Raw genomic sequence first — 19,619 nt, forward strand, 5'->3', positions numbered from 1 at the left:
GCTGACTGTCCCTCGACCAATAGGAGGCAGGCTGAGGAGGGACTTGGAGGGAAGACCACCTGAACAGGTAGGGGAGCTCTGGGGTTTTGGAGCATCTGATGCAGGGTGAGTCACTGCAGGTTTTACAGTAGCTCTGAGCTGTAGAAGAGAGATGCTGCTGAGTTCAGTGTGTTCATGTTGATGTGAAAGGTGGAGATGTTGTGCTGCTAACGTTTAAAACCTACTCCAGTGAAAATTGTGTTTTTAACTTGTTCTTGTAGCATTGTTCTGCTAATTGAGGACATATGTTAAAAACATAAACGCTTAAATAAGTATTTCTTTCTTCAAATCGTTGTGAATCAGAAGAAAAAACATTGCTCAAAAAAGATTTTTTTTGTGACAGAAATCTGCTGGGTGGGCTGCAGTCTCCCTGCTCCGCTCCATTCTGATCATCCACTTACAGACAGACAGATCCATGAACGTCTTTGTTTTCCTGGTCTGGAATCTGGATCAGAACTGTACGTCTGGATAGCAGCAATATTGCCGTACTTTTTGTTGCACCACAAATGCTAGGTTGGGCGTGTGAGGTGCTATAAACTAGAGAGAGAGTGTAAACTGATGGAGGATGGGAAATTAGGGTGGGCTTACTCAGTGCCAATAGCCCCGCCCACAACTCAAAAGTGAATTTTTAATGAACTCCTGCCGTGCAGCAGATATTATGTCCTAGAAAACCACACACGTTTCTAGATTTTGCCTAAAGACATCATAATCATAATGAGAAGACCACTAGAAACGGTTTGAAAACAGATCCAAAGATGATCAGAGTGAGACTTTAAAGTGGGGCTGCCACGATCAGTCGACTAATCGACTATTAAAATAATGAACGACTAATTTAGTAGTGGATTAGTCGTTACTTTGTATTAAATGGAGTCAGAGTGTAATAAAGTTGAACTAAGTTGTGAGCGTTCAGCACCAGAAAATTAACTTTTTTTATATTTGAGTCAGAGAGACCAAAACTTTCTCTTTAGTGAAAAAGAGTTCCTGGTTTCAGATGCCGACCTCATTAATTGTGTGAATGTTTAGTAATCATTCACGCTACAGTGATTCTCCTGCTCCTTTCTGTATGCTTTTCAGCCCGTAAAAACTCAATCACACTTTCAGAGATTTCAGCAATCTTTGTATCAAAACGTTCGGCTCTTTCGGGACATTACTGCTTGTGTTTTTGGTATTTATAAACTTTATAGTTTTTGAAATATTGAGCAGAATAAGCCCCATAGGAAATGAATGAGAAAGTCTTCAAATGTTAAGTAGATTAGCAACAAAACTTTAAATATATTCATGAGCTATTTTCATGTTTTAGAGTCGTGGTCAAAAACATTTAGAGTTTAGCTAATATTTTAGCAACATGCTAACGGTTTTGACTAATTTAGTTATCTACTGAGGTTTTTCTAGGCTAATTTAGAGTTTAGCTTCTATTCTTGAAACATGCTAACGGTTTTGACTAATTTAGTTTACTGTGGAATTTGACACGATTTTAGAGTTTAGCTAGTATCTAATCAATGTGCTAGCTTTTTTGGCTAATTTGGCACCTCCTGAGGTTTTTTTATGCTAATTTGGAGTTTAGCTAATATTTTACCAACAGGATAACTTTTTTGACTAATATAGTTTATTCAGGAATTTTAGGCTATTTTGGAGTTTAGCTAGTATTTAGGCAACGAGCTAGCTGTTTTTTCTAATTTGAAATCTACCAAGTTTTTATTTTTAGGGTGTTTTTTGGAGTTTCGTTCATATGTAAGCAACACAATACATATTTTTGCAATATTATCATGTATTAAGTTTTTTTTAGCAATTTTACTACAACATTTTCAGAAATTGAGGTAAACTTTAGTGCTCTGCCATAGTTCTTTAATGAAATTTCCAGTCTTTATGAAATTTAACATTTTGCAAACAGCTTTTGCATCTTCAGTAAATCCCTGCAGCAATAAAAGTCAATTGCGTCACCTTTTTCCGCAAAAAGCTTCAGCCTCTTCAGTAAACACTTTCAGCAAAATGCATTCACACTAACATTATTGCAGGTGATGCAACTTTTCTAGTGTAATCTTGTTTTAATACCAGAAACTAATGAAGGACAGAGACTGCACAGTTCATTAAAAGTTTAATAAACTATCTTCTTCATTGTCTTTACTTTAAGTTAGTTTAAAGCTAATGATGGTTACGATGTGCTGTACATTCACTTTGCACTCGACCAGATTAGTTATCAGTCGACTATTAAGATAATCGTTTGTGGCCGCACTACTTTAAAGCAGTTTAAATTCGGTTCAGAATAGAATTCATGTAAAGGAAAAACATCCTCCATCACATCTCAACAGCTACAGACAGACCTGTGGCTCCAGCCTCAAATTCAGGAATGTCAGCAGAGATCCATCAGGAGTCCATCAGTCAGCAAACAAGCTCCTGTCTGGACACACTGCACTGACGCACTGCCATGTGCTCAAGTCCAATGTAGAGAGCAGGACTGGTTTCACTGCTTTGCAACAAGAGTCGCATGAGAGTAAACAGAAATTCATGGAAGAGTCAACAGTACAGCGGGGGAGTCCGCACAGGTCCTCTCCGTCTGTTTGACCCAAACAATCTGCTGCTCCAGCATCATCGTTCATCCCATCCTGGAGGCTAAACAGTTCAAAGTATCAGTGATTTTTCAGCTCTACTTTAATTTTTTAAGCTTGTTTTGCTTTCCTCCTTTTCACAAAGAAACCCTAGTGTCTCTGATCCACAGCTTAATTGTCACAGAACAGGCAGATCTGTTTGTCCACAAGTCTATGCATCAGAATGGAGCGGAGCAGGGAGACTGTGGCTCGCTGATTGTAGTTTCTTCATAAGAACTACAAGTTTTTTCAAACAGCATTTCTTTATCTGCTCCTGATTCACAAGTATTTAAATAAAGAAATATTCAGAAATGTTGTTTAATTCTCAAACTCTTTCATACATCATTAGAAAATTCCGCAAAAACACTGTTTCCAAAGTACGTAAGTACCTAAACGTAAAGCTCGCTGCGGTAAACCCAGTGGTCAGCAGGAGTTTGTTCAGAGCAGCTACAGAAGCTGAAAGGTCATCCAAAGAGTAAACAGCAGCAGATCAACAGCAGATCCAAATGTTCATGATGTGTCCAGTTTCAAACCAGGACGACTGGCTCCCAGTGATATACGTCATGCAGCTCCTCCTTCACCATGTCCTGAATATATAGAACTGACTGTAAATATGTAAGGATTTCTGAAAAGTCTTCAGTATGATCCTAATGTGGTGAAGATTTGAACAGCTAAAACTCAGCTGAAGATCTGAACAGTGAAAGTGTAACATTGAAACTATGGAGAGATGGACCTAAGGTTCTTCCTGCTGCAGCTTTAAAGTTGAGCTCCCAAGCGAGAGACGCAGAAGAGATGCAGTCAAGCATCCAGACTTCCTGATCATCTGAAGGTGCTGCATGTTTGTAGAAGAATTAGCTCAAGCAATCTTTTCCTTTTAGCAGCTCCCGTCGGTGTGGAAGCAGAGGTCAGAGGTAACCAAAACAAGTGTTAGTATCTGGAATCACTGGGTGGGCTGCTCCCGAGTGCCGCAGAGCAAACCTGCTTTGTTGTGATCAAGCTGGAACATGCTGGGCGTGCTCAGGCCTCTGTCTGCACCGCAGTGCATTCCTGTCCGCTCCAACATGAGCCGGCGTGAGGCCTCGCACTGGGATGGTCCTCCCACCTCGCTGAAATGTGAGAGCGGCTGGGACGGACCGGCTGTGAGGGCTTGAAGTGAGCAGAAGGGTGACTTGTTGTGTGGTGGAAGTAGACGCTTTGAGAAGAGCTGCCAAAAATGGTCAAAGAGAAGAATGACAACAAAAAACAAGATGTGTGGGATTCACTGAGGGGAGAAACCAAGTTTTCTATGGTGATGGTGGTGCGGGTGAGGTTTGACTGTATAGGAGAACTGGATCGAGTAACTGTGACATCACCCACAGAAATCGGTTCATTTAACCCAGAGGTCGGCAACCTTTAACAGTAAAAGAGCCATTTGGACTCGTTTTCTACTGATCTAAACCTAGAAGGAGCCTTACTTTAGCCTTTAAGAAATTTGGGTTTGCATTTAGGATCTTTTTTAAAATAAAAAATAAGAATCATGTCTATTTTCTGGCATGGACAAAATCAAAAGTTTTAAAAGAAGCTAGCACTTCTCAAAATGTTATTTATTTTTATTTTTATTTTATTTTTTTACACTTGACAAAAGCTCAAATAACTTCTTTTCAAAATAAAAGATGCTCTGTGTCAAGCAGGATCATCTCAGTGCAGCTCTGGACAGATAGTAGGAGCGCTCTTTTATAAATACAGTTTGATTTGATTTGATTAGTAACTATTGTTCAGCATTGGATAATGTGTTTGTAGCTCATAAAAGATCAAACTTTTTAACAAAGTTTTGCTTTGCATATAAAATCTGTTCATTCTGTTAAGACGTGGAGCTGGTCTTTAGACTTTATCCATTTGCCGTTGTGGCTCCATCTTGGCTAGCTGAAAAAAGTCGCTAAAATCATTGGAAGTGACCGTGAAGACTCTTGGGAATTTCTAAATTTCTATTATTATTAGTTTATTTTTAGGTCCATCCATTTCAATACGCCCCCAAAACCAGCTCCTCTAAGCCAAAAACCTTCATCCATCCATCTTCCTGACCGCTGTGTCCCTTTTGGGGTCGTGGGGGTGCCGGAGCCTATCCCAGCTACTGATGGGCGAAGGCGGGGTTCACCCTGGACAGGTCGCCAGTCTGTCTCAGGGCCTCAATCACACACACATTCACTCTCACATTCACACCTAGGGGCAATTTAGAGTCACCAATGAACCTACGAAGCATGTTTTTGGACTGTGGGAGGAAGCCGGAGTCCCCGGTGAAAACCCACACATGCACGGGGAGAACATGCAAACTCCACATAGAAAGGTCCCAGCTTGGAGTCGAACCGGGGCCTTCTCGCTGTGAGGCGAGAGCGCTAACCACTGCGCCACCGTGCAGCCCCAGAGCTGTTTTTCAAAAAATGCACTTTTTTTTTTTCTAGAAATTGTGTTTCCATTAAAGATAACTAATTGTCAAAAATCCAATTAGCTAAATTTCAGAATTACTGTGAAAGCAGGTGGGGTTTGGGGTAAATAAAGGGAGGGGGCTGCTTCACTCAGGCGTTTGGGGAGCACAGCTCCACTAAGAAGTAAAAGAATTGACCAGAAACAACGTTTGTGGAGTGTTTTCTTCTGTGGGCGACTTATGTGGTGCTCGAGGGTGACCTGGCGCCCACGGGCGCCGTGTTGGTGACCCCTGGTCTAGTCTATAATTATGTTAAAAAGTTACGGTTTTAAAAATGTAGTTTTATTGTGTTCAATGAATGTTTATCCTGTCCAGCCCGCGACCTAAGGTGTGTTCTGGATTTTGGCCGTTGTGGGATTGAGTTTGACACCCCTGCTGTAGAGAATCAATGGTAAATGGGTAAGGGGTTTTATCTAAACACTCTGTGGCTTCCATAGTCATCTTTTAGCGGCCCAAAAGATGAGCTGTGGTGGGCCAAATTTGGCCCGCGGGCCCCACTTTGGGCACCTTCTGTAGATCAGGCATATTCAGATCAGCTGTTTTTTGTTGGTGTAAGTGTGGATCTTGACAGATCTGAGACTGAATGACATTTGGGGCAGGCAGAGGGGAGGGCCTTAACCCCTTCACGCCTGAATTTATTCCCAGCTATGAAAAAAGATATTCACTTGTGTTTTTACTTCTTAGTAAACGCTACATGAAGGTAATTTTGTAGCTGATTTGAGACAACAGGCATGAAAGGTCTTGATCTGTAGACCTCTGATGGGTTTGGGGGCAGCCTGGATGTGGGAAAAGCTGAATGAAGAAGCACGGTGCCTCACCCATTCCTCCCTTTTCCTTTCTGACTCAGACCCCACCCCCACCCCGCTGCTCCTCTCTGTTTTTCATCTTTGGTTGGTTTTGTTTGTCATCTCCTCTACAAAGTGGGAGGTGATTCATGTTCACATAAGGGAGTTCGGTTTCCATAGCAACACGGGTCAATATTTACGTCCCCTCCTCCTTTTTGCAAACCTAAATCTGATCTGCTCTCACTGGAAAACCAAACAAACGTAGAACCGTCAGAGCAGGTGGGATGGGAAGCAGATTGTGGGCGGAGCTCCAAGTCCTGCTGACTTAGAGGACAGACGGTCAGCTGCTGGACAGTGATGAAGGCCACCGCTGACTTCCTGTCTGGACTCACCTCCAACACACAGAGCAGATGCTAGCGTGTTTGTTCACCTGCCCGTTTATCACACACCTGCTGGGAACTGAGCGCTCACACTCAGGTGATTCTGGAGTTTTGATAGTGTCTTCTCTTCCAGCAGCAGCAGTAACTGTAACTCCACAAAACCACACCTGAACTTCCTCTGCGAGCAGAAGCCAGCCGCTTCAGTCATCTGAGTGTCTTGGATCTCCTGCAGAGATCACCACTTTTCCATGAAATGTTGTGTGTTTGTGTGTCTGCAGGTGTCGTACATCATCGGTGTGAATGGAACGGATCACATCGTGCATCTGGAGAGGAACCGGTGAGTAAATCTGGAGTCTGGGACTGACCAACAGCTGTTTTTGCTTCAGCGTTTACTTTGACTCCTCTGTCCTCGGACTGCTCCTTCACCCTCACACACTGCAGTGGTTGAACATGAGAATCAGGGAGCCGCTCTGCAAACACATTCATGTTTTCCATAATTCCTGCATAAAGCACGTTGAACTGATTCTTTATTTAGTTGGGTCGCCAGATGTTGAAGGGTTAAAAAGAAATGACAATTTCTGTTTTTTCTTAGCTGTACATTGAAAACTATTTTTTGTCAGAAAAATTACAATTAAGTTATTTAAAAAAAGAGTTCATAGATTTGAACTGATTAATGTGGTTAAGAATAGTTTAAGCCCCGCCTCCTCCTTGAGCCTTTGAAGAAAGCTGTGCAGAAACCTCAGTGATGTCACAGTTACTGAGTGTCCTGTAGACCTTTATCTGCTGTGATGATTGGGATGTTCTGATTCTTTTGTATCAGAACTCTGCTGATGGTCCAATGGGATCAGGGGTGTCATCACATGACAGCAGAGTTTTGTCTCAGACGTCAGCAGCTGCAGATCAGACGTTCTCTCAGAAGATCCCATCAGAGTGCAGAGGAGTCATGACGTTTGAACCCCCAGCCTGTGGTATCTGCTGTCAGACCACTGCACCATGTCCCTCCACTCTGAGGTTCTGACGGTCAACTGTCTGTGCAGTTAAAGGATGCAAAGAAAATATAGATTTTTTATGGTTTAAATAACTGATGATTTTTGTTTCTATAACAAACTTTTTTCTGAATCTGTTGGAACACGGTGGGTCTGGGACGAGCTTCCTCGTGTCTCTGCATCTCCATCCGTTCAGCAGCTCAGCTTTCTTTGATCGTTTCTCTTTTTTCAATGCATTTCAGGGTTTTATGGGGTTAAATGTCTTGATATGTTTGTCATCCATCCAGTATTGATCAGGTGTGGACAGAATCATTTTTCTGTATGAGGCTTTTTATTGAGACTTTTGCTTTTAGTAACAAATAAATCAGATAGCTGTTTTTCTTCCTGCTCAGTTTTTCATATTTTTTTTAGAAGAATCAAATAAATAAATCAGAGCAACGTAGATGGTCAGCGTGGAGCTTCATCCTCACAGGTGAGCATCGCCACAGTGGATGGAGGGAGGATTTGTCAAGGAGGCCTCTGTCACAGCTCCTGTCCAAATGCTGGTCAGTTCCAGCTGTCGCTCGGGATTATGGGGTTTTGGAGTTGAGGATCAGATGATTGGAGGAGCTGGTCCTCAGTCACAGACATGCAAGCACTCAACGGATCATTTCTGTTGTCACACACAGGATCCTGTATGGGAGAACTTGTGAAAATGAGTGATAGTTTTAGTGGACATGAAGTGTGAAATAAACAAAGTATCAATAACCAAAAGGTCATCTCAATATTTTGTAATGTAGCCCTTTTTGGTGATGAAACAGGTCAATTGTCTGTCTTCTTGCTTATTGTTGGAGTTAAATCTTCATTTTCTGATCCATTTTACAAGCCAATTCTATGAAAATCATTTTTTTACACTCTGTCTCTGAAAGTGTTTCCACAAAGAACATTACAGCCCAAATTTAGCTTTTAAAATTTGGAAAACTTGCAGAATCTGTGACTGATGTACACTTTTACTGTTTACTCACCGTTTTCGCTGCATTCCCAAAGAAACATCCGAAAAGACAGAGTGGTATCGAGCTGAAGGTTTGGATTCTCCATCAAACTCTTGAGCTCAGTCAGGCTCTTCTGTCCCTTCTTCTCCACATCTTTTCCTGTCTGCACAGAAGCCAAAGTAAGAGCTTTAGGTCAGATGTTTTCCTTCAATGTGAAGATGTAAAACCACAGGAGAGACACATCATCCTCATCCTCATTATCATCATCATCATCATCATCCGCATGAGTGTAGCCCCTAAACTTACCCGGGCCATGCTTCTTGTTTCCAGCCTGCTGATGCCTGCAGACTTCACCGTCTTCACCTACAGCAAGAACGGATCTGTCATCACATCCAGACCTTCAGTCCAGGTAACACCACACTCGGCATCATGGGAATTCATGGAGCAAAACACTCTAAAATGACAAAACCCAGTTCAGTCAGATTTGGTTCAAAGTGTTTCTGGATCTCTGAAGGTCATCAGCCTGCTTTGTGTGACTGATGATTTTAAGACATGAATGGTCCTTTCTACGAGAATTGTAGTAAAGAGGAATGCTGAGCTCTGTGATCTTTGCTGTGCAGCAACAGCTTGTTGAAGAGGCCGTTTCAACAGAGCAGGTGTAGTTACACCAACAGTTTGTCCAGTCATGATGGGCTGGAAACAGTCAGGCAACAAAAGAACACCACAGCAGCACATGTTCTGCAGACAGCAAACATCACCTGGTTTATTGATACAGAGTGAGGCATGCTGGGAGTTCTCTCTGTGCACATGTTTACTCAGTTACCTGTTGCCTGACCTGCCTCCTCCACGCTCTGACTCCTTCATGCTCTGACTCCTCCACGCTCTGACTCCTCCACGCTCTGACTCCTCCACGCTCTGACTCCTCCACGCTCTGACTCCTCCACGCTCTGACTCCTTCATGCTCTGACTCCTTCATGCTCTGACTCCTCCGAGTCCCTTACTGCGCTCTGGTTTCTACTCCATGCTCTGGCTCCTCCACGCTCTGACTCCTCCGAGTCCCTCACTGCGCTCTGGTTTCTACTCCAGGCTCTGACTCCTCCAGGCTCTGACTCCTCCGGGCTCTGACTCCTCCAGGCTCTGACTCATCAATGCTCTGACTCCTCCAGGCTCTGACTCCTTCATGCTCTGACTCTTCCAGGCTCTGACTCCTCCAGGCTCTGCCTCCTCCACGCTCTGACTCCTTCATGCTCTGACTCTTCCAGGCTCTGACTCCTCCATGCTCTGACTCCTCCATGCTCTGACTCCTCCTCCTCCACGCTCTGACTCCTCCACGCTCTGACTCCTTCTCCATGGTCCAGCTCCTATCCCACACTCTGACCTCTCCTTCACCCTCCACACACTGCAGTAGTTGAACATGTGAATCAGAGAGCTTCTCTTATGTTTTCCATAATTCCTGCATAAATCATGTTGAACTGGTCTTCATATATTTGGGTTTTGTGTTGTAAACTGAGTGAAGTGATGACTTAAGTCCCCACAGTCATTTTACTGAGTAAGTTAAAGGCTCTTTGTCTGAAAGCAGTTCTGGAACAGCCAAGAGGAAGTGAAACAGCTAAATCCAGACACACTGCTTGAGGTTAGTCCATCAGATTGAGGCTATGTTGGATGAACAGAGACGTGAGCTCTGTTTCCATGTATAACCTAGTTTGTTTTCTGATGGAATTACAAACTGGGATTGGACTTTCTCCTAGAGGATCCTGGTTTGACGGTAGAAACCGGGTGACTGTAGAAAGCTGCCTGTAATCTTGTTAATGAGCGCGTGCATCTCACACGTTAAGGTTTCACCACTGACACTAAACAGCGAGAAAAAGGTGAATGAGAAATGAGGAATCTCCTGTTCTGTGGATGATGTTTGACTAAGCGGATAACTTAACTGTGCCTTCAGAATCTGTCATGGAAGTTAAAACCTTCCAACATGTACATGTTTTAGAGAAATCAAGAGATTTTTCTTTTCTGTCTTGAACTCAAACAGCCTTTTATTATACTAGAAACTCAAAAATAAGAAGCAAAGCTTCCTAAAAATGGGTTTAAAGCATCTGGAACAGGAGCTCTGAGCTGCATCCGTTCAGGTCTCCACCCAAAGAACAAGTCTGTTATTTTGAAGTTTAATTAAAACGTCAGATTTCTGCCTGAGCTCCATATCAGGAGGAGGAGAGATGTGGGAGCCACAAGTTTGAGTTCCTCTGAAGTACAACATGTCCCCACACATGCACACGCACACACACAGGAAGTGAATTATGAGTTCCCGTGAGCGAATGCAGGAAGACTATGCGTCTCCAGTCAGCTGATTCCTCCCGTTCTCTGTGGCGCTCTCAATCAGGTCCGCTGGTGACGGCACAGTCAGTGGTCTATGTCCAGTCTGCAGTTACAGCTCCCCCTGCTGGCCTCACTGAGTCTCTGTGTTGCAGGACCACTGTCACTATCGGGGCTTTGTTCAGGACATGGAGGGCTCGTCCGTGGCTATGAGCATCTGCAACGGCCTCAGGTGACACACATTAACACACAAACACCCCATCGAAGAAAACGAGCTTCCAGCCCACTGACTTACTGTGAATCATCCTGCAGATTAATCATGCTTCAACAAGGCAGAACAAACTCTCATCAGTGGTGATCAGATCCTGTAGGTCTGAAACATGAAGCTCTTTCTTTAAATGAACCTATGAAATATGAATATATGAAAACCTGCTTTTCCCCCTCCTCCACAAAGACATGTTCCTGTAAAATACCAAAAGTGAAAGGCAGATTTTTTTCTCTAAATTAATTAATGTGAGTGTCTGGGATGAGCTGCAGTTGAAGTGTGGATGGTGAAGTCTCACTCTGACTGAAAAGCAGACGCTCACAGTTTTTCCTCATCTGTGTCCTCAGAGGAGTGATGCATCTCACCACCGACAGCTACGGCATCGAGCCCTTAGACTCCGCCCCCGACCAGCATCTGCTGTACCTCCTACGTGATGTGACGTCACAGCCTCAGGGGTGTGGAACACATCAGCATGAGCCCAGCAATGCCACTGGGCATGTTCAGTCAGAACCAGTGGAAGTCCATCACGGAGAGCACAGGAGGGTCTGTTCAGTCACACAAAAACGCACTGTTGTGTTGTTTGGTTGTCATAGAAACAGATGAGAGAGTACCACGTACCAACGGTTTCATTGTGGGCGCCATTTCTCCTTCTATCCTAATCATGAGAGGGTTTCAGCTACAGCTGTCAAACTATGGCGTTAATCACGATGAATTAATTACAAGCATTTTAGTGCGTTATTTTTTTATTAGTGTTAATCGTATTTTTGCGTCCGATGGTTACTTTCGTGTTACTTTGACATCTGGAGGAGCATTTTAACCCACTCATACCATTGTCATTTAGGAAAAATATGAATATTAAATAAATAATAAGAGCTTCAGTCCAGTTACAGGCCTCTTTTCGAGTTTTTTTTTTTTTTTCCAAAAGAGGACTGTTTAATAGGCAGTGCGTCATGTTCTCATGGTAACAGCTTCAGTGCGAGGACCGCACGAACCGGGCACCACTCTAGCTTCTTTCTGAGAAAGGTGATTGACATGAATTGTTCAAAAAAAGCTTAATTTTAGAGGGAACGTTCACTCTTTGCAATCGTTTTTGTTCAGATAATGAAGAAAAGTTTTTTTATTTTTAAATAAAATAAAATAACAAAGTCTAAATAGTTGAATACCTCTGCTGTGTTTCATTCCTTCCTTCTTAGATTCTCTTCTTCATTTCTTTTCTGTTGAATAAAATTCACCCGGACAGGTTAAAGTGAACTATAGAATCTCTCTCATGTCTTTTCTACTGTCTTGCTGTTGTGATAAACTGTGGTATAAGGTATATCAACATTTGAATTATGGTATTAATAAGAATTTTCTGTTTTAAGATTTTTTTGGATTTTATTATGTAGTTATTTGTTTGAGATTGAAAAGAAATTACCCATGGGTGGTGTCAAAGTGAAAGTTAGAGGTCGTTTTATGTTCATCTTTTTCTGTAACACAATGTAACAAACTCACATAAAATATCTCAAAATGAGGATATTAACAGCAATTATTAGGTTCAAAATATTGCGATTAAAATTGATTCATTAATTACAAGTCTCAAAAAAATGTAATCGCATGACTAGTTTCAAACATACTGAAGGAAATCTAATCTAATCCATCGGACCAACTTAATGTTTTATGTATGGTTTTGGGTCAAGCAAAATATAAAAATTAGCAAAAAAAACAAAATCTGAAGACACACAAAATGATCAACAAAAATTCTTACAAAATGACAAGAACTATTCACAATTGGTGCATAATCTGTCTGACTTTAACCCTTTAATGCTATCAGCGTGAGCTGCTTTCCTCCTTCAGAATCTACTGGAGTTATCGTGGTAACTGTTAAAAAGTTACAGTACTTGAAAGATTTTGTGTTTAAGCGTCACCGGTGACGCCTCAGGGGTTAAAGGGTTAAAGTCTTTCCCTCCTGCTAAGATTCCATGCTGTGACTCTAAACTACGGCCCGCGGGCCGGATCTGGCCCTCTTGCACATTTGGCCCGGCCCCCCAAAACTGTTTTTTTTTTAGGTTTTTATACTATTTTGAAGTTTGGCTAATATTTCAGCTACATGCTAGCTGTTTTGGCTAATTTAGATTTTTTTTTGTTGTTTTTTGTCTAATTTGGTATTTCGCTAATATTTTAGCTATATATCTAGTTTTTAAAATGTTTTAGTATTTTTTCTATGAAGATTATAGAAATGAGTTAAATTTTGGCTATGTGTGGCTTTCTGGAAAACTGTAAAAGTTTACGTTTAGGCTGTGATTGTTACTCTTTTTCTGTTAACCTCCAAACCGACCCCACATCAGAGAAGAAAACTCTTATGTGACCCTCACAAAGTTTGGGGACCCCTGCTCTAAAACCCAGCCGTCTCCTCATCAGATCCCTGACTGGAGCAGGGTTTGTTCTTCAGCTTAAACCCCTCTGCTGTGTTCCAGATGAAGAGAGCGGTTCTCCATAAAACTCACTATGTGGAGCTGCTGCTGGTGGTCGACAACGACAGGGTGCGTTTCTCTTTTCCTAACGGTCTTTGTCTTCCTGCAATGAGAGAAAGCAACGAGAACCTGAAGGATGTGTTCCTGTGCGTTCTACTCCCTTTAGTACAACTACATGAACCAAAACCAGACCGCCGTGAGAGAGGAGATGGTCCAGCTCGCTAACTTTGTGGACAGCGTGAGTAGACGGACGCTAGCGCACACCTCTGTTAGGGCATCTTTGGCTCCACATGTTTAGATGAGGCTGCCTCAACATGTTTTGGCGGGACTTCTGAAGATCTAAGGGTGGGGTTGTGGTAGGTCACGGTTGCCATAGTAACGTTACTCAAGGTCAGAGATTGTGTTTTGTTACATCTTTCAGACAATCTGTGCCAATTTTGTCTGGTTATATGTGTGTTTTGTTTGATATTTGTGTGTGCAGATTTACATGCAACTGAATGTTCGGGTGGTTCTGGTCGGTCTGGAAATCTGGACTCACCAGAACCCAATAAGCACTGAGGGAGAAGCTGGAGAAGTGCTGAGTCGCTTCACACAGTGGAGGGAGAAGGAGCTGGTTCCCCGCCGCCGCCATGACTCCGCTCAGCTCATCCTGTTAGTACCGACCTTCAGGGCGGGGGGGCTCATGAAGCAGCAGGTCTTTGATGCTGGACACTAAAGTAGGATCACAGCAGGTTGTTACTTCAGCTGTACAGTGGTCCCTCACTACAACACGCTTCACCTTTCCCCAAGTGCGATTCTGCATGCTTCATTTTGTTTAACGGTCCATTGGGTTCTAGCGCTGCCACGATTAGTGGATTAGTCGACGACTAATCGTCTATTGAATTAGTCAGCAACTAATTTAATAGTCGATTAGTCAATTATTATTATTATTTATTTTATTTTAAAACTACGATGCATGAAGAGGAAGCACGTTGTGAGTGAGTATGATAACGATGAGGAGGGATCATCATGTGGGTAAGCTAACAGTGAACAATGATCCTCTGAAACTTTCCTCACACTCTGGAGGCTAGCTAAATGGTCTTTCTGCAGACATGGAGGAAAGCTAAATCTGCTGCATCGAGCAGGAGCATGGTACAGTCTGGAATACTAGAGTCAGAGTGAGGCTGAATACAGCTGTGAGCGTTCAGCATCATAAATGTACTTTAGTTCCATTTGAGTGACTGAGACCAAAACTTTATCTTTAGTGAAGATTTATCTTTACTCATTAGATTTAAGTCTTTTTTTTAACACCAGAAGCAAATGAAGGACAGAAGCTGAACGATTCATTAAGGCTTAATAAACTCCTCTTTATTTTTAGTTAGTCTAAAGCTAATGATGGTTAAGATGTGTGTTTACATCCAGTTTACTCATGACCCGATGAGTCGACTAATCGGTCAAAATAATTGGTGATTGGTCGACTATTGAAATAATACTTTGTGGCAGCACTATTGTGTTCTGCGTCCTGATTGGCTGTAGATCTTTGTCTGTCAGTCTCCTCCATGCAGTCTGTCAGCTACCAAAGATGATAGATGATCTTAGTTTTTATTTTAACAAACTGGACTTAACTTCTATGAAGACTTGAACTTTCAGAGTTTCACCAGGAGAGAAAAGTCTAAAAATCTTAATGTCTGTTGGAGAAAACTCTATAAAGTGTGTAGGGGAGTTTTACAGCTCACTCCGGTTATCTTCTGATATATTTTCACATCGTTCCCAGTGGTCTTTTATTTATGATTAAGCCGTTTTCCAAAGTGTTGTTTTCTAGTATAGGTGGGACTGTTGTCTTAGGAAGACTACCCCACTTCCTGTCACCCCTCTATTTATACTCTTTCCTAAAACGCAATATTGTTTCTATCCTGATGTACAGTTCTGATCCAGATTCCAGCTCAGACCAGGAAAACAAAGACGTTCATGTATCTGTCTGTCTGACAGCTGATGATCAGAATGGAGCGGAGCGGGTCGCCCGGTGTATTTTCTGGGTCACGACTATAAACTTTTTCTAACAGCATTTTTTTTTCAAAACAAAACATGAAAGAGAATCTGATTGTTTTCCTCTTAAAGTTTGATATTTTTCTTATACAGATCAAAAGATTGGTATTTTTATTTGATATATTTACTCATTTTTTAGTTACGCTGGGCTTGTTTGTTCTGAAACGTCAGACTTTTCTCCCAAAAGTGCGACTTATACTCCAGAGAGACTTACATTTCTTCTTCTTGATTTGACTGTTTTTGCTCTTGTGACTTATATGGTGCACATTTCTGTATCAAATAGGACCTGCTTAGCCATTTTTTCATTAAAATGCATCAAACTGTACTATTTTGATGCCCGTAGCTTCACATACAGTCCTGTTCTCATAAATGTTACTGTAACGTTCATGCAGGAGCACCAGGTTCATCACAGCTGGAACAGGAAGGACATCAATGAAAACCCAGCCACAGTCCTAAACGTTGATGTGGATAACATTTTGAAATCGGCTGCGGTGGCATTCCTGCTGTCTGTCAGACTACTCAGTCTGCTTCTTTGAGCTGTAATATTATTTCTGCAGCAGTTTTCATGAGTTTTAAGGACAGGACATGCGCGATCAGCATGCTTTGAGTTGGCATGACTAACATAATGATGCTGAAGTTAACCTTCTGATTGTTGTCTCTTATTCAAACTGCCTCTGGCTGCTTTTGGGTTCTGTCTGTTCCAGAGCTACAATGTTTCTAGATTTGATGAAACTGATCAGGATCTCCTTGTAGGAAGAAAAGCTTTGGTGGAACGGCGGGAATGGCCTTCGTGTCCACGGTGTGCTCCAGGAGTCACGGAGGGGGCATCAACGCGGTACGCATGCTTCGGGGGCTATGGCGGCCTCGGATGGTGGTGGGACGTCAGGCTCTCAGTGTGACTGTAAACCAGGGGTTTGCAAACCACGGCCGTTTAATCTGGCCTGCCACTCTGGAATAAATGATATTGATAATCCACATTGAAGTTTATATTTCCCTGTAATGTTGGGGTCCAATCAGGGGTCCTCAACCTGCAGGTCCAGAGCCACTCATGGCTCTTTTACCTCTCTGTAGTGGCTCTTTAACTAAAGAAAAATACAATAAGAGTATCACATTTTTCAAGTAAGGTCTACTAGATTAGTATTTATTTAATTTAGTTTTAAATTATGTACATTTATAAATGTATGTCTATGGTGCATCTAAAAGATAAACTAAAGGTTTCTCCATCCCTGCTGACTGGAGGAAGTCTTGTTTGCTCTATATTTCATTCAGAATAAAACTATTTCAAATACTAAGTAAAACTTTGGTAAAAAGTCTGACCCTTTATTATCTTAAAGCACGTATTATCTTCTGCTGTCCAGAGCGGCGCTGAGATGATCCGGTTTGGCACAAGGCGTCTTTTATTTTGAAAGGAAATCAAAAGAGCTTCTGTCAAACTTAAAAAATAATTTCACATGTTCAGGAAATGCTAGTTACTTTTTTAAATTCAGTTTTTATTCTTGCCACAAAAGAAGAATAATTCCTATTTATTATTAAAAAAAATACATTATTATTATGAACGTAAAGCAGTATTAAAATAAGACTTTGTGGCTCCTACTAAGATTGATCAGTAGAAAACGAGACCCAACGGCTTTTACTGTTAAAGGTTGCTGACCTCTACGGAGCTATTTTGGGGCCATAAATATCCATCCATCCATCCATCCATCCATCCATCCATCCATCCATCCATCCATCCATCTTCTTGACCGCTTCTTCCCTTTCGGGGTCGCGGGGTGCCAGAGCCTATCCCGGCCACTGATGGGCGAAGGTGGGGTACACCCTGGACAGGTCTCCAGTCTGTCGCAGGGCACCATAAATATCTGAAACCCAAATAAAAGTGGTGTTTGGCCAAAAAATGTAAAACTTTTTGCTATTCTAAATAAAACTTCATAATTTTCAGCTTCAAATGTTCTGTTTTTTAGGTTTAAAAACCCCAAATTTAAATTTCAAAACTATTTTTTTAACCAAAATGTTTTTTCACTTACTTTTAATTTATTTTTTAATTTATTTATTTTTTACGTTTTGGAATCTGAAAATTCCAGTTTCTTTTTTGTCCTCACTGTGGCACGTTGGGGCGGGGCTAACAATAAGGACCAATCAGAATCAATGACGGTGGTAACTTCAGTCTCGGTTTGTTCACCGACTCTGAGAACTGTGATGATTACGGTCAGAAAATGTCTGTAATATCAAAGTCTGAAGTTGTCCCAAGATGGGTGTAAAAATCAGTTTTATCGCGTACAAACTGCGCGTCCAAAACTCTGCTCATGCCTGTTCTATTCTAAATGTTTTTTTGGGTTTCAAATATTTATGCCCCCAAAAATAGCTCATCACAAATGAACTGACTCGTGTTTTGGGGCAGAAAGTTATTTGCTTTCACGTTGTGTTGGAAGCTTTGCTGTTTTTCTCCCGTTCACACATGAACGGGAGAAAAAAAAAAGCTATATATAAGAAATAAACCAACTATGCATATGTAAGTGACTAAAATATTTACAAATCAGTTGTGCAAACAATATTCCCTGTAAATTTGCACGACTGATTTGTAAATATTTTTAGTCACTTGCATATGCATAGTTTGTTTATTTCTTATGTATAGCTTTTTGTGTGTGTGTGTAACTATGCTCCTTAGTCATCTTGTAAATATCCTAAACGTTATATTTTTATCTTTTTACTTTTATATATCTCCTTATGGCATTCAGAGTGAGCTGCAAAGTAAGAATTTCATTGTACAGGGAAACCTGTTTCTTTACTGTGGATATGACAACAAACCCTTTGAATCTTGAATCTTTCTCAGGTCATTGTTCTGATCATTCCAACACAACAAACACAGCATAGTGTGTGTTTTTCCCCATTAAGGACATCAACAGATTGGCTTTAAAATACGAACAAAAAATCACAGTTTTTGAATGAAAAAAATCACGTTTTTGTCCAGATTCCATGCTGTTTCTTTCTCATACGAGGTCTCTTACCAAAACTCTTCCAGCATCTGATCCGGCCCATCTGTTTTACAACCTTTGTGAGTGAAAGAGTTTGCTGCTGTGAACGGTCCTTTGATGGTACCGGTACATTTCGCTCTCGCCTCAGTTCACCACCAACAGAATTCCCGCCTTCGCCTCCATCGTGGCTCACGAGCTGGGTCACAACCTCGGGATGAACCACGACGACGGCCGCACCTGCAGCTGCCCCGTGGACGCCTGCATCATGAACTCTGGGACCACGTGAGTGGAGCCGCAGACTGAGCGCGTGCAGAATATCTTTGGACACATCCTTGGTAGCCGCAGCTCTGTCCCTGCAGAGGATCCAGGAACTTCAGCAGCTGCAGCGCGGACGACTTCGAGAAGATGATCCTGATGACGGGAGGGATGTGCCTCATGAACATCCCCCGGCCTGATGAGGCTTACAGCGCCCCCTTCTGTGGAAACGGGCTTGTTGATGTCGGAGAGGAGTGTGACTGTGGGTCAGAAAAGGTCTGAGACTCTCTTACATTATCCTGTGATGGGCCTGCCACCATTAGTCCACTAAGAGGCGACTAATCGACTAATTGAAGAGTTGATTCGTCGTTTCTTCATATAATATAGAGTCGAAGTGTAGTAAAGTTGAAAGTTATAATAGCATTCTCCTAGCTTTTTGGACTATTTTGGAGTTTAGCTAATATTTCTGCTACGTGTTAGCGGTTTTGGCTAATTTAGGCTTTTTTCAGTTTTTTAGGCTAATGTGGCATTTAGCTAATATTTTAGCTTTCTATCCGCTTCAGCGTTTTCACCTATTAGCTTCAGGGATTTCAGCTATCAGCACTAGCATCTTCAGCAGTCAATTTTAGCTTACAGCTTTCATGTTAGCATTATCACAGGTAATGCTTTATATCTAGTTTTTAGTTAGTTTAAAGCTAATGATGGTTAAGATGTGCTCTACATCCAGTTTGTGCATGACATTAGTTGACTAATCGGAAAAAATAATCGGAGACCAGTCGACTGTTAAAATAGTAGATGAATGACTGAGAGCCACAATTGTGTGTCGTTGTGCCTTTAGGAGTGCGAGGAAGACCAATGCTGTGAATTTAAGACCTGCAAGCTGAAGTCCTGGGCTCAGTGTGCATACGGGGAGTGCTGCTACAACTGTCGGGTAAAGCCGAACAGCAGGTTCTGGGACAGAACCGGCTCAGACAGAGGAGTGACTCGTGTTCCTGTGTTCAGTTCCTGCCAGGTGGAACAGTGTGCCGCAGCAGTGAGGACGAGTGCGACCTGCCCGAGTACTGCAACGGCTCCTCCCCCATCTGTCAGAGCGACGTCTTCATCCAGGTCAGGACTCGCCGCACTTTGAGGAATGAAA

General features: G+C 42.1%; 1 protein-coding gene and 1 long non-coding RNA gene across 2 annotated transcripts in view; one reads left to right on the forward strand and one right to left on the reverse strand.

Annotated features, from left to right (window-relative positions):
• Window positions 1-19,619, forward strand: part of LOC112138446 (disintegrin and metalloproteinase domain-containing protein 9) — a gene marked incomplete in the record, with an annotated part of 37,299 nt that overhangs the window by 7,639 nt on the left and 10,041 nt on the right. Inside the window, 13 exon segments of the mRNA XM_024261006.2 lie at window positions 1-67; window positions 6,529-6,587; window positions 8,538-8,616; window positions 10,673-10,749; window positions 11,130-11,325; window positions 13,236-13,301; window positions 13,399-13,470; window positions 13,714-13,883; window positions 16,011-16,092; window positions 18,375-18,508; window positions 18,586-18,757; window positions 19,320-19,412; window positions 19,484-19,588. Of these exon segments, the coding sequence (XP_024116774.1) occupies window positions 1-67; window positions 6,529-6,587; window positions 8,538-8,616; window positions 10,673-10,749; window positions 11,130-11,325; window positions 13,236-13,301; window positions 13,399-13,470; window positions 13,714-13,883; window positions 16,011-16,092; window positions 18,375-18,508; window positions 18,586-18,757; window positions 19,320-19,412; window positions 19,484-19,588 (1,372 nt within the window).
• Window positions 7,587-8,655, reverse strand: LOC112138448. The gene is made up of 3 exons (XR_002917784.2): window positions 8,514-8,655; window positions 8,241-8,370; window positions 7,587-7,921 (listed from the first exon to the last, which is right to left on the reverse strand). It is a non-coding gene; the product is annotated as an uncharacterized LOC112138448 (long non-coding RNA).

This window comes from Oryzias melastigma, linkage group LG9 (assembly GCF_002922805.2).
Source record: "Oryzias melastigma strain HK-1 linkage group LG9, ASM292280v2, whole genome shotgun sequence".
Classification (NCBI taxonomy): Eukaryota; Metazoa; Chordata; class Actinopteri; order Beloniformes; family Adrianichthyidae; genus Oryzias; species Oryzias melastigma.